Genomic DNA, 12,432 nt, shown 5'->3' on the forward strand with positions numbered 1-12,432 from the left:
ATGTATTTCAAATCTTTCAATTGGAGAACCAAACCAGGAAAGTGATACTATAAGAGAGTATAAAAGATAAATGCTCTAGGTTAAAAGTAAAATAATTTATTGATATTTTCAATTAATTGAATTATAATACTTTCTATAATAAAAATTGCATAATTATATTACTAAAAGGTACTCTCTCTATTTCTTACAAAACATATACGTTGAAATGCTAATTTCAAAGCTTAAAATTTTTGCTCATCATTTTTAGGGCGAATGAAATACGAAGTTTATATATAAAAGAAAGGAAAGATCTTTGAAACTTGAAATTATATAAAACAAGTCATAGATATTACACAACATTATGTGTGGATTTAAATCATTTCATTAAAGATAAAAGGGGAAGTATTTACTAAGTTAAATAATTCCTAAACATAAAATATATCATTCTTTTAAGACAAACTAAAAAGAAAAGTTTTGATTTGGGGATGAGTCTTAAGGATTTTTGTAAGGAAAATTCAGAACTACACTTTTCCTTGTGGTCATCCATTGCTATCTGCCTATACCGACACTCTGTGCTACAGAATACTTTCTCTCTTCATCACAAAAGTTGATACTATAAGATGCTGTATAAAAATTTTAACGAAAAAATATATGATAAATGCTCTAGGTTAAATATGAAAAAAGCAATTTAAATCAATATTTGGAAATCGAATAAGAAAATCTCATATAAGAACCCAACATAAATTTAGTGGAGCACCAGAATACTTCATTTAAATTTTGATAAGATGAGAAAAGGTTAATATGACAAGGAATTTGCATTTAAAAACAGTAAACTTTTAGCATTAAACAAAAATTCATAAAAATGTAAAATAAAAAATATTTTTTACTGAAAACTAATATTTCAAACTTTCTTCTCTTATTAAAATGATCTATTTAATCCAAACTAAATTTTTAAGCCATTTATTATAAAACATAATCATCTAGGATGAACGTATACTTCCAACAATTAGACCCCAAAAAAAAAACTTCCAGAAAAATATATTGGGCAAGGAAAACTTTACATAATTAAGTAGCTAAAGTACGTGAATTAACATGCATCTAATTCCTGTCACCCCGTAATCCACAATCAAGGTGAGAGCACAAGAAAAAGTTATTAAAATCATTTTTTTTAAAATTGCTTAAAAAAGAACGCAGTCGCCTAATGTTTTGACGTTTCTTCTCTAGATTTCCATTAAAACAAAACCAAAAAAAAAAAAAAAAAAGAATTATTCATAGAGAGGGTGTTTAATTTTTAGGTGAAAAAAAAATACAAACTCAAAATTAATTCCAGCAGATTAAGTAAGAATAGGTGATTGTTTTTCTGTCATTTTCTCTCTCTTTTCTTTCTCTTTCTTCTTTTATTTTCCTTTATCCTCTCATGCTAAATACGATGCCCTTAATATAAGATTCAACTTTGTATTGCATGAATGAGATCTTTCCAAAAAAAAAAAAAAAAAAAAAAATTATGCATGAATAAAATTAAAGTAATTACATATACAAACAGTACAAAAAACTGGATAATTTGAGGATGTTGAAAATTGCAATTCGCGGAGATTTTAACCTCCGCTATATGCTAGCAAAGGTTAAAACCTCCACAAATTATCCATTTTTTTTTTTTAGTGAAATATGAGTTATCCTTCTATCAACATATAGTCTAGAAAGAATAATAAAAACAATAGCATTTGAAATACTATTTTAGATCTATGGTTCACAACATAAAGAAATACCCCTTCTGATTTTCAGAAGTGAAATAAGACACTAATTTATGGCGAGATGCTAATTAAAAATTATATTAGTGACACAAAATTTATAAGGCAATCTTAAATTAGTATTGCTGGAATAATGTGATCAATCTAATAAATAGTAAGCGGAATTGAAAGTGCAGAGATTAACAGGTGATGATATGAATTTTGGCGGAGAAATAAGAAATTATCCGACTCTTAAATACAACTAAATTTACTGTCATGTTGTTGCAATATTTTCGTGCCATCTGATTTTAATTCTACCAAAATTAAGAAAAAACAAAGGCATACGTGGCATGTAATGAGTAATAAGTAGAAGGACCAAAAGGATGAATGAAGCAAGTAAATACAAAAGGCTTAGGAACCATCAAATATAGACTACAACATGTTTATAAGCAAGTAATAAGAAAGGAAGAGTTCTAGAAAATGAATAGTATCGTTCCAGCAAAGGCTTGAAAACTGAAGAATTTTACTTGCAACTAATCGTATAATTATATAAAATCCCAAATAAACCACGTCATTTGCCAATCTTCTAAATGAACTCTAATCTGACAAATTAACTCTAATCAATACATCAAGATAAAAAAAAAAAAAAATATTACTACCTGACAACTAATTCTGTAACCATACTTAACAAAAAAAAAAACACAAGAAAAAATCAATGAAAATGACTTGGGAATAGAAGTGACAAAGTAATACTTTATAAATTCTTCATTAAAATTTACGCTCGCCGAACTTGTCCATCAGTTATCTCCTGAAATTTAATTGAAAAACATATAGGAGTATATAACATCATCATTATCTTAGCCGGACATCATATACACATATGTTAACATTTTTTCATGGTTCCCTTATCATGATATTACGGTTGGTATCAGCTTTACTCGATAAGATCATATGTTTATCGGGAAAGTGGTATCATTCAAGTAAACTAAGCATCAAGTTGACACCAATATATCACAAGACTAACAAAATCCAGACCACAAAATGACAAACCAACCTTAAGAGAACACATAAAATTTGAATTTGAAATTATCGAAATAAACAAATCTAGAATTCAGAAAGAAGATATTGTATGATACCTATGGTAGAACATTGGACCATTATATATAATTTTAAATTTGAACTGATTGGTCAAGTACATGATTAGACTGAAAAGGTAAATCATAAATTAAAACCAAAACACACTTTAAGACTCATAATTTTATGATTAATTGTCATTCCCCGTTACCAAAGTCTCTTCCTCTTGCCTTGCTTATGATAGAAATTATGGGTCTGCATAAAAAGTCTTAATTTTTTTTTTTTTTTTTAAATGTTTTTATTATGATAAAATACAGGGGGTAGGGGAAGGGGAAATGGGGAGGGGATAAAATGTGGGGATTAATAATTCCTACTATTGATAAATTAAAAAGTGAAAGATTTAATGAATTTCAACATTTGAGGAACCGAGAGTTTAAAGGCAAATAAATCCCACAAATGGGAGAGAGAGAAGAACTAGGTAGATCCCTACCATTAAAAGTCTTAATTCAAGATTAATAGCATGTTAAATTATGGATAATTATTTAAGAGTTTTTAAAAATCTAATTAATATGAAAGAAACTTTTCAGCATGGATAAATATATGATAAAAAATAAGGAAAATTAGAGAATAAAGCCAAAAAAAAAAAAAAGGAGATAAAAGATAGTAAGTAATTTTAGATATCATGAAATTGTGTGTATATCTTGCTTCAAAGCTTAAAATTTTTGCTCTTAAATTTTGTGTGTGAAAACTTTATGAAATATTTATATCTTTTATATTATAATATAGATATAGAGAGATAGATAGATTATTAATAATTAATTTCAAGTGTACTATTGATAAATTAAAAAGTTAATTGAGATTTAATGAATTTGAAGGTTACATTTGAGGAAGTAAATAATGAGCGTTTAATAGGCAAATAAATCCCACAAATGGGAGAGAGAGAGAGAGAGAGAGAAAGCAGTAGGTAATTGATATTTAATAACCAAGTAAATACTACAGAATGGAGAGACAAACGGACTCAAAATGTTGTATTGATCATTTTCCCATATATATATATATATATATACACACGCTAACTCAAAGTATAATGCCATTACTTTTTTGAGATAGTAGAAGACAAGATAAATAATTGATAACTATATATATCCACCCCTACAAAAAAGCTAATTAGAACAATCTATTATACGCTACTTACAAGCATGTTGATCGATTCACATTTTTTTCGCATAGTAAGAAAAAGATAAATAATTGGAAAAGAATATATATTAGGCATTCTAGCAATAAAAAAAAGGTCTTGACTTTTAAATTTAATGTTTCAGCTTTTTTAAAACATTTGAGTAATTACATGTTGACTTTTGAGAATTTGGGTGAAAGCATAAAAATATCTTACAAAGAAAATTATCAGTAGATAAGTAAATCAAATGTATAAATATTATTGCCTACATTTAGTTTAAAACATTTGTTTCACCAAGGAAAGTAATTTGACAATATAAATATATAAAAAGTCGCATTAACATGTTAATAAGCATAAAAACGATAAATTTACTGAAAACGAAAGAGATATGAAGAAAAAGAAAAAGAAAAATAACAAGAGAAAAAGAATATACCACGTGTTTGTTAGCCTCGAACTTTTCCAAGAGCATCAACTTGATACAAAAATAAAAAAAAATAAAAAAATCAAAAAATACAACCCCATAAGTACAAAGTACAGAAATTTAAAAGTAATTGAAAATTACTTTCTGATTAACAAACAAAACGAAAGGAAAAGATAAAAGCACAACATAAAAATAGTCTTACTCTCACTAATGACTAAAGCAACGATTTTGAAAACTATCAAAATTTCTTGAGCATCCTAAGAATATTTAAACCACAAAAATGCATTGAATAAAACGGGAAGGCAGAGAAATTTTTCATGAGATGCCCAAAATTTGATTACCATTCGAGCATTGGGATTTTCAAGATTTTGGTTCTTCTCACCTCAAGTTATGAATAAGATGATTAGAAGTCACATTTGTTTGAAACTATATTATATTTTATCTAGTAGAGAATTGTATAGCTTAAAAATATTGTCTAATCTATGGACCTTGAAACTAGACTTATTAAGGATTTTCATTTTTCTCACAACTTGTGTAACATAAAAGAACAATATGAATGTAAAAGGACAAACAAAAGGAGAAAAATATGATCATCATTGGTTGTAGGATGAAAAGCGCCATGAGGGAATTTCTTTGATCAACCAAGAACTTGGTAGGCGAACGTATATGCTTTTGCAGTGATTCTTTTGTGATATTCCTACTCCAAAGCTAGGGGACATTCATGAAACAAAAAAAATGAATTTATATAGAATTCAGAAGAACCATTTAAATACTACATATGAGGACAAAGGATTACAATGGAAAAAAGAGGCCTGACAAAAACGTTACGCTTAATATTATCGAGGGACAAAAAAGTATGATTGGCTTTGTAGAATGCATGATTTCTTCGTAGAATGCGTGATCTCTACGTAGAAATTCTTTTTCACTTCGAGAGTTCTTTATTCGGATTATCGAAAGTACTCACCTTCCGAACTGGCTATATTCGAGAAGATGTATCTCTGACTGGTTATGACTTCGTAACCGCGATAAATCAACCATGCATCTAAAAATTACATATAGAGAAGAGAAACAATATTATTACAAATTTAATGAATCGTGTCATGATAATTTCAGAAAATGAAGCAGTAGGTTATAACAAATGAAATAAGGAGCCACACCGTAGTCTTGTTAATATCTGCGGTCTCCACATGTACTTATCATCTCTTTATATGTTCTGGAGTATTTTGAACATGAGTGGTGTCGTTGATGATCTTATTCCTTTTTTTATCCAATTACAATAAAATTACCGCAGACTCTGTTAATGATGGCATTTGATTCGTGATCTTCATGGCCATCAGAACATTTCTTTCTTTAGCGCTAGCGATTTTGCATCCCAGCAAGGTTGCTAGGAATGATGGTTGAACGTGTGCAGTAGCTGTTTCATATAGAATTCAAAGAGTTAATTTTCTTGGATGTAATTGCACCTTTATTTCACTGTTAGGAGTTACACTCTTCCTTTTGGAAGGAAAAAATAAAACGTATATTTAGTAGGATCATAAATGAGAATTGAATGCCAAGAAAATTGATCACTTTCGGTTTCTTTCTATGAAAGAATAAAGAAAGAGAAGAAATAAGGAGAAATCTCAAGAAATGAAATAAATGCCAGTAATGAGGAAAGATATATTAATTTTTTGGAGGTTTTTCGGACAAAAATTGAGGAAAAGAAATCAAAATTCTGAGAAAAAAGATAAATAGTGATACTGGCTAATGAGATAAGCTACATCATCGTGTTTATTCCCAGCTTTATAGATATATATAGATATATAGATTCCCAACTTTATAGATATATATAGATTAGGCCAAAATGCTCTAACTAAACAGTGTGTCACCTAATATTAATTAGAAAGAAATTAATAAGTGACTTTTGAACTTTTAATATAGCACATAAATGGTGAAAAAATAGAAGAAATGCCAAAAAAAAAAAAAAAAAAAAGAGAAAAAGATAAATATCATTGGTGGCCATAGAGAGGTGCTACATCATCTTTCTATTGCCTAGCTTTATATGATATATAGATATAGATTGACTATTGAAATTTCGAACAATTCGGAGCATAATTCAAAGCATACATAATTATTATACAGAAAGAAGAAAGAAAAATAGGAAGGGTTAAATTTGGTCTGAAGCAATCCACAGGATAGTTTTAACTCATCCCTCTTCATCAAAATGGGAGTAACCTTTTCTTCCAAAAGGATGTAAAGAAAATCAAATTGAATCATACGCTTTATCCAAGTTACTTCAATGCACTTACGCTTTCTCATGAATTCAGTTCTTACTAATCCATGCTCTTCATTAAAATTGCATGGAAGAAACAATGAGAATGTATTGCTTGATTATTCTCAAGCTATTGGTGTTTTAACAATATATATACACAGGAGTTCTAAACTACGAAACAAATCTAAGGCTATATAATATTTTGACCCTTAATATTGCAGTCTTTTAAGCTTGTGAGACCCAAGCTTCCGGGGCAAAATATTTCCAACTTTTGTAAGACAAACTGGAATAAACTTATGTACTTTCAAACGTTTGTATTGAAAGTGATTCTTTTCAAATGATATTATTTATCAAATTACGATTGGGCTTCTAAGAGCTTCCAACTGTTATTTTTAATTTATTTTTAACGATGAACAGGGGTCATTTCTCCTTCCAAGATAGCAGTCATGTAATATATTTATATGCACGATTTTGTACTCCATTTGGAAAATCCCTTACATCTTTCGTGTTCAATGTTTTATTTCCGCTGCATTATCTTCCCTCAATCTAAGTCATATGACAATTTTCAGCTTCAGATAAGGAAAGGGGCAAAGATTGCGCGCAGGGGAACTTATGGTTTCCTGAAAGAAGTTACGGTCATACATGTTGAGGTGACCCTGAGAATCTTGAAATTCTCAGTTTGCAATATTGTTTGCAGGTTTTGCAACATAAGTTATTGTGACATATTGCAGAATTAGTGGTATCATATAGTCTTCACCAAAGCATCCCTTGAATGATGATTGAAGCACCTATGAAGGTTCAGGTAATTTGTATGGCAATGAAAAAGCCAAGACCACTTGGCTATATTAGCTAATATCTTCCACAACAAAAAAGACATTTGGAGACTACATTGGTTCTTTCTGATCTTTCTTTCAAGTTTTTATGGATGAATACATATCGTCTCAAAACTGCTTAAATTCTTTAATATGCTCTCAGCCAGTTGCCTACTGCTGCATGTTTTGTGTCAATTTAGCTTTCGCAATACTCTCTTTGCAATCAACTGAAGTTATTTATGAATGGCTGAAGAAAGAAGAAGTATCGGGGTTGAGAAATAGCCTCATTTATTACTAAAATTATATCCAAGAAGGGCTAATATATAGACATCCTGTGCTTCATGGACATGTACAAGGTAGAATGACTAAGATGATGAAGAAAAAAACAAATTGTTAAGATACATTTAGCTGCTGATGCCTTGAGCTGCTTGAAATAATTGAAATAAGTTCCTCTGCTGTCCATGTTACTTCTGAGAGTTTATGCAGGTTACTCATCAGCTCCTCATCCAATGGAGACAATTTAGCCAAATAATCTGAAAACAAAAAACCACACCAAAACTCTATGAAAAAAGCTAAAGTAGTGTCATGTACTATTTTGTGATAAAGTTTGATTAGGTATGAAAGTAACAAGTTAATTTTTCTATAATGCTAGAATATCTGTGATGGTAGAGAATAGAATTTTATCCATTATTAAGAATGTATTAACATCAAGGCTATCTTTTGTATAGCTTGCAAAATCCCATACCTGAATTGTTTGCCAGTTTGAGCAATGAAAGTGAAGCAAGAACTCTTTCCTCTATAGCATTGTTGTACTTCAATAACATAATCAGCTCAGGGATTAGCTCCGAATATACTAAAGACTGAAATCCTTTATCCTCAATGTAACAAAAAAAATTGCTCATCCAGGAGACAGTAACGAGGCTTGCTCTTCCTAAACAAGGAATTCCATTGGCTATTGAATCTACAAGACCAGCCAACAGCCTCTTGCTTCCACTTTTAAGCAACACTATCGCTGCTTTCCTTTGCCAGTTTCTTGTTGCCTCCTCCTCTTCATTCTGAAATTTAGTTTAAAGGACCAAGTGAATTTGAGTATTGGTTAATGTGCAACAGGAAAAAAGTGTACATGAGAAGAGGAAGTTACCAGGTCCATATAACTGTCAAGGATGAGGTTCTTTCCAAGATATGAATCCCCAGTGTTTTCATCGTAGCCAGCTTCTTTTAACAGAAATTGCTCCACTACTGGATCTCCAGCATAGGAAAAACAACTCCCTAGTATAAGTAGAGCTCTGGCTGACTGTACTTGGACTTTTTCATTGAATACTTGACAGTCCAAGGCTTTTATTATTTCTTCTATTGCTTCTTCTCTATACACACTGCACTCGCTCGGATCTCCCTGCAGCATAACTGCAACTAAATGAGGAGCTCACTCTACAAAGTGTTCTTATGTATCGGAGAATATAATGAAAGCATGACTTACCAAAAGATCAAGCTGTAACAATATGGAAGAAATAACGGGGCGTTCTTCTTGCTGAGCTCTTTGTAGATAGACTAGCAAAATGTGCAAGGTGTTCACCTTTCCCCATCCATTTAGTAGTCCGCGTAAGAATTCTATTCTTTTAATTTGCCTGTTGTTTCATTCAAAATCACGTGTTCATTTGAATGCAAGAAAAAGAAGAAGATTTCATATGAGAGCTTAACAAAAAATCTTACTTGTCGATGCAAAGAAGCTCCGTGAGAATCGCAAAAACATGTCCGTGAGCGTTTTGCTGGTTTTGAAGCAAAAGAAGGGGAAGAAGACAATCTTTATTCAAGTTCTTGGCTAGGTAATGCCTGCAGCTTCCATCAGATTGAACACAATAGTACATAACAGAAGCCACTTTACTCTTTTCTGAGACATCTCCTGTTTCAACTCTTCTCAGCAACAAGCTCAATCCCCCTAGTGATATGACTTGCCTACAATTTTCAAAATTCTTGTCTTCATCAAAACCAGTAAGTAGTTGATCAAGCAAGTAATATGCTGCCTCTTGAGGTCTACGTTGAACCGTGAATAACGTCTGCAACTGATCCGCGAATTCCAAAACTCGAAGTACTAATGGAATCCACTCAATAGATATCATCTGTTTCGCCTTTGGCTGCACTTGGTAAAGTAGAATTGCAGCCTTGAGAAACAGGCTGCTACTTCTCAATAATCTCAAGAAAATATCAAGCTGCGGATCTGAGTTCAGAATGATTTGCCCATTCATCTCTTTCCTGGTGGCTAGTTCTGCTAAGATTGAGATTGCTAGTTCCAAGATCTCATCATCTTCGGATGCAAACAAAACGTTCATTATTCCTTCGATCACTGGTGTTGTTGACAATTTCTTTACAGTATCAGGATCTCCATGAGAATCAAGCCAAGATTTTGCCACCAAACGGATTGCCACTTCACATTCACTTAAGCTATCTGAGGAGCAAAAGGTGAAGATAGCTCTACTTAGATCATTTGGAACAGGAGGAATGATTTTTTCTTCCTTTCTAATGGAAACACTGCCAATCTTAGTGTTCCCTTCTCTCAAGAAATCTACAGGGTCACTTTGACAATTGAAGAAAGAGAAACGGTCTGACTTTTTATGAGGATCATGTTTGGGGGTTCTGTTACTTTGACTCGATAATCTTCGATGAACCACTGATTTCTTCTGTCAAAGTCAAGAATTTAATTAGAATTCTGATTATACCCTATCAAGAATGAATGTAAGGTAATATGTAAAGGATTCTAGGTCACTCACTGGAGTATAATTGTCTTGCTTAATGTCATCTCCAATTGCTAAAATCTTCTCTTCTTCTTCCTCGTCATATTCCCAAATTCCATTTCTTGGACAATCCATGGACTTCCTCTCCGTAATTGGGCCAAAAACAGCACGATATCTTCAGGATAACAAAAAAATTCAAGTTCAAAACTATCCTAAGTAACATAGTACATAAAAACAAAGATAGTCTTAACATGACTTTTGAGGTTAACTTATGTAATTCAAGACATCCAAACTTACAGTGAGTTATTCTTGACAGAGGAATTGGATGTCAAAGAATCCATAGAACGTCTCCTTGAAATTGAATATCCCACTTTAGAAGGCAAAGGCACAGAAGGAACAGCAGGGGCATGAGCACCAACCTTGAGCCATTGTTTATAGTAAAGAGCAAACTTTGTTGTACCAATATCTATGTGCTCATTATAGAGCTTGTTTAAGGCTTTCATCTGCTTCTCCTTGTCAGCATAATTTGAACTCGAAAGAATTTCTAGTTCTTGTGTATGCCAAATCTTTAGATGAAGAAGGTGAGGAAGAAACAAATGCTCCCAAAGCTCAGGAAGCAAGTGCGTCCGAGCAAGATATGGCGAATCAACAAACACCTGGAGTAGATGCCTAGCTGCAGTTCTATCATTTTTTTCGAGCCTATAGACGATAGATAAGTAGAGCTGTGCACAAGCAGAGAGATTAGAATTGGGAATTCCACAAGTTGAGGCATTTCCAGAGTTGTTGGAATTCAAAGATGCCACGATTGTCAATAGCCTAATAGAGTAGTGCAAAGACTTCACTTTCAATTCCCTTTTAGTATCATCAATGCTATCAACTAATCTCTCTATGCTCTCAATAGCCAATTCTATATCAGCAAAAATCCCATTATCCGAATGATCATTCTCTCTCACAAAACAAGCATAACATTTCTCCTTAATGGCTTCGCGAAAATCTTTGTCCCTCAAATATTGTCCTACAAAGCCACCAAGTATAGAAATCACTGCTCTAATAGCTACTTCATCAATAGCAGGCTCATCTCTTGTTGGAATAGTATTGACTTGAACAGTTGACTTAACGTCCGATTTTTGTGATGAGTGGACTGAAGAATTAGTAGACGAAAAGGGTCTTCGGGATTTGTTCTTGGACAAATCCAAGGATGATCTTCTGTCATGGCAAATGTAAATAGGCAAAGCAATATTGTTGTTGGATTCTTTTTCTCTGTCTTTGAACTTGACTACTTTTCTGTGAGTTCTTGCAGGTGTTATTTTGGTATTCTCAAAACCTTCATCAGCTAGCAATTGTTGAAGAGAAGCCATTGGAATATTAAAGATGATTGGATTATGAACAAAGGGTGCAGTGACATTCTTATTCTTAACTATACAAAGATAAACACAGAGAGAGAAGAAAAGAGAGCTAAAAGAAGATTACGCTGGTTGATAAAACCCAAAGAAATGAAGACAAGATAAGACAAGATACAATGGGCTGGTTTTCCAATAACTTTGTTAACTTCTACTAGGCACTAGCAGTTACAGTACTTGTTGTAAAAATCACTTCTTTTCCCCATTGGACATGAACATGCTTCATTAAATGAGAAATATGATGCTTCATAGATTCGCCCCCTCAAATATTTTTCACTTTATTTGGAATTTTATGAAGTTGAAGTTAACATAGAGTTATCTTTCATAAATTTCAACCTTTCTTGTTATTTTATTTAATAAATAAATTTTAACACTAACATCGCGTTCGCGTATCGAGAAAACTAATTTATTTTTCCTATTTTGCCTTTAGCATTAATTACTCATTCCAAATTATTTTCCAAATCCAATGCAATTTTACATCAATTAATATGGGTATCATGGTAAATTATACACTTTATTTATTAAAGTCCATAGTGAACAAGTAAAAGTGAATGGAGAGAGTATTTGTTTATACTTTTTTGCAAAAGAGAGCAGAGAACACTTTATTTGGAATTTATGAAGATGGAGTTGAAAAACAGATTGTGACCAAATTTGGAATCCAATTCCAAGTTGGATTTGTAAATTTTATAACCAAACACCAATTTTGAAATAAAGTAAAAAATTATTCCGAAGAAAGGTGCATTATTCTCGTAGCCAACCGGCTCCCAAGTATTATTTGAACAATATTAGAAACTTTAGAAGTTAGAAGTGTTTGGTTGAAAAATAATTCACCTCAAAAAGTTACCCCTTTAAGGTGAAATTTCGG

At 31.8% G+C, this 12,432-nt stretch overlaps 1 protein-coding gene across 2 annotated transcripts; it reads right to left on the reverse strand.

Moving 5' to 3' along the window:
* Positions 1–7,709: 7,709 nt before the first annotated feature.
* LOC132041635 (putative E3 ubiquitin-protein ligase LIN) lies at positions 7,710–11,694 on the reverse strand. Of its 2 annotated transcripts, none has more exons than XM_059432335.1 (7): positions 10,465–11,694; positions 10,204–10,342; positions 9,149–10,110; positions 8,916–9,063; positions 8,580–8,831; positions 8,184–8,493; positions 7,710–7,971 (listed from the first exon to the last, which is right to left on the reverse strand). In XM_059432335.1, the coding sequence occupies exons 1-7, from the start codon at positions 11,523–11,525 to the stop codon at positions 7,832–7,834; spliced, it is 3,012 nt and encodes a 1,003-aa protein (XP_059288318.1). In that variant the 5' UTR covers positions 11,526–11,694; the 3' UTR covers positions 7,710–7,831. The 2 variants fall into 2 exon arrangements, with proteins under 2 accessions (XP_059288318.1, XP_059288317.1); XM_059432334.1 differs by having other exon boundaries at positions 9,149–10,113; positions 10,465–11,692.
* Positions 11,695–12,432: the final 738 nt, after the last annotated feature.

This window comes from Lycium ferocissimum, unplaced genomic scaffold, assembly GCF_029784015.1.
Source record: "Lycium ferocissimum isolate CSIRO_LF1 unplaced genomic scaffold, AGI_CSIRO_Lferr_CH_V1 ctg11, whole genome shotgun sequence".
Taxonomy (NCBI): Eukaryota; Viridiplantae; Streptophyta; class Magnoliopsida; order Solanales; family Solanaceae; genus Lycium; species Lycium ferocissimum.

Bases quoted from the DNA above. Each gene is read 5' to 3' on its own strand.
- LOC132041635 (XM_059432334.1), bottom strand. From the start codon at position 11,525: ATGGCTTCTCTTCAACAATTGCTAGCTGATGAAGGTTTTGAGAATACC. The intron at 10,114-10,203 runs GTGAGTGACCTA...TGACTTTGACAG, and splicing joins AGCAAGACAATTATACTCCA to AAGAAATCAGTGGTTCATCG. The intron at 8,494-8,579 runs GTAACTTCCTCT...ACTAAATTTCAG, and splicing joins TTGACAGTTATATGGACCTG to AATGAAGAGGAGGAGGCAAC.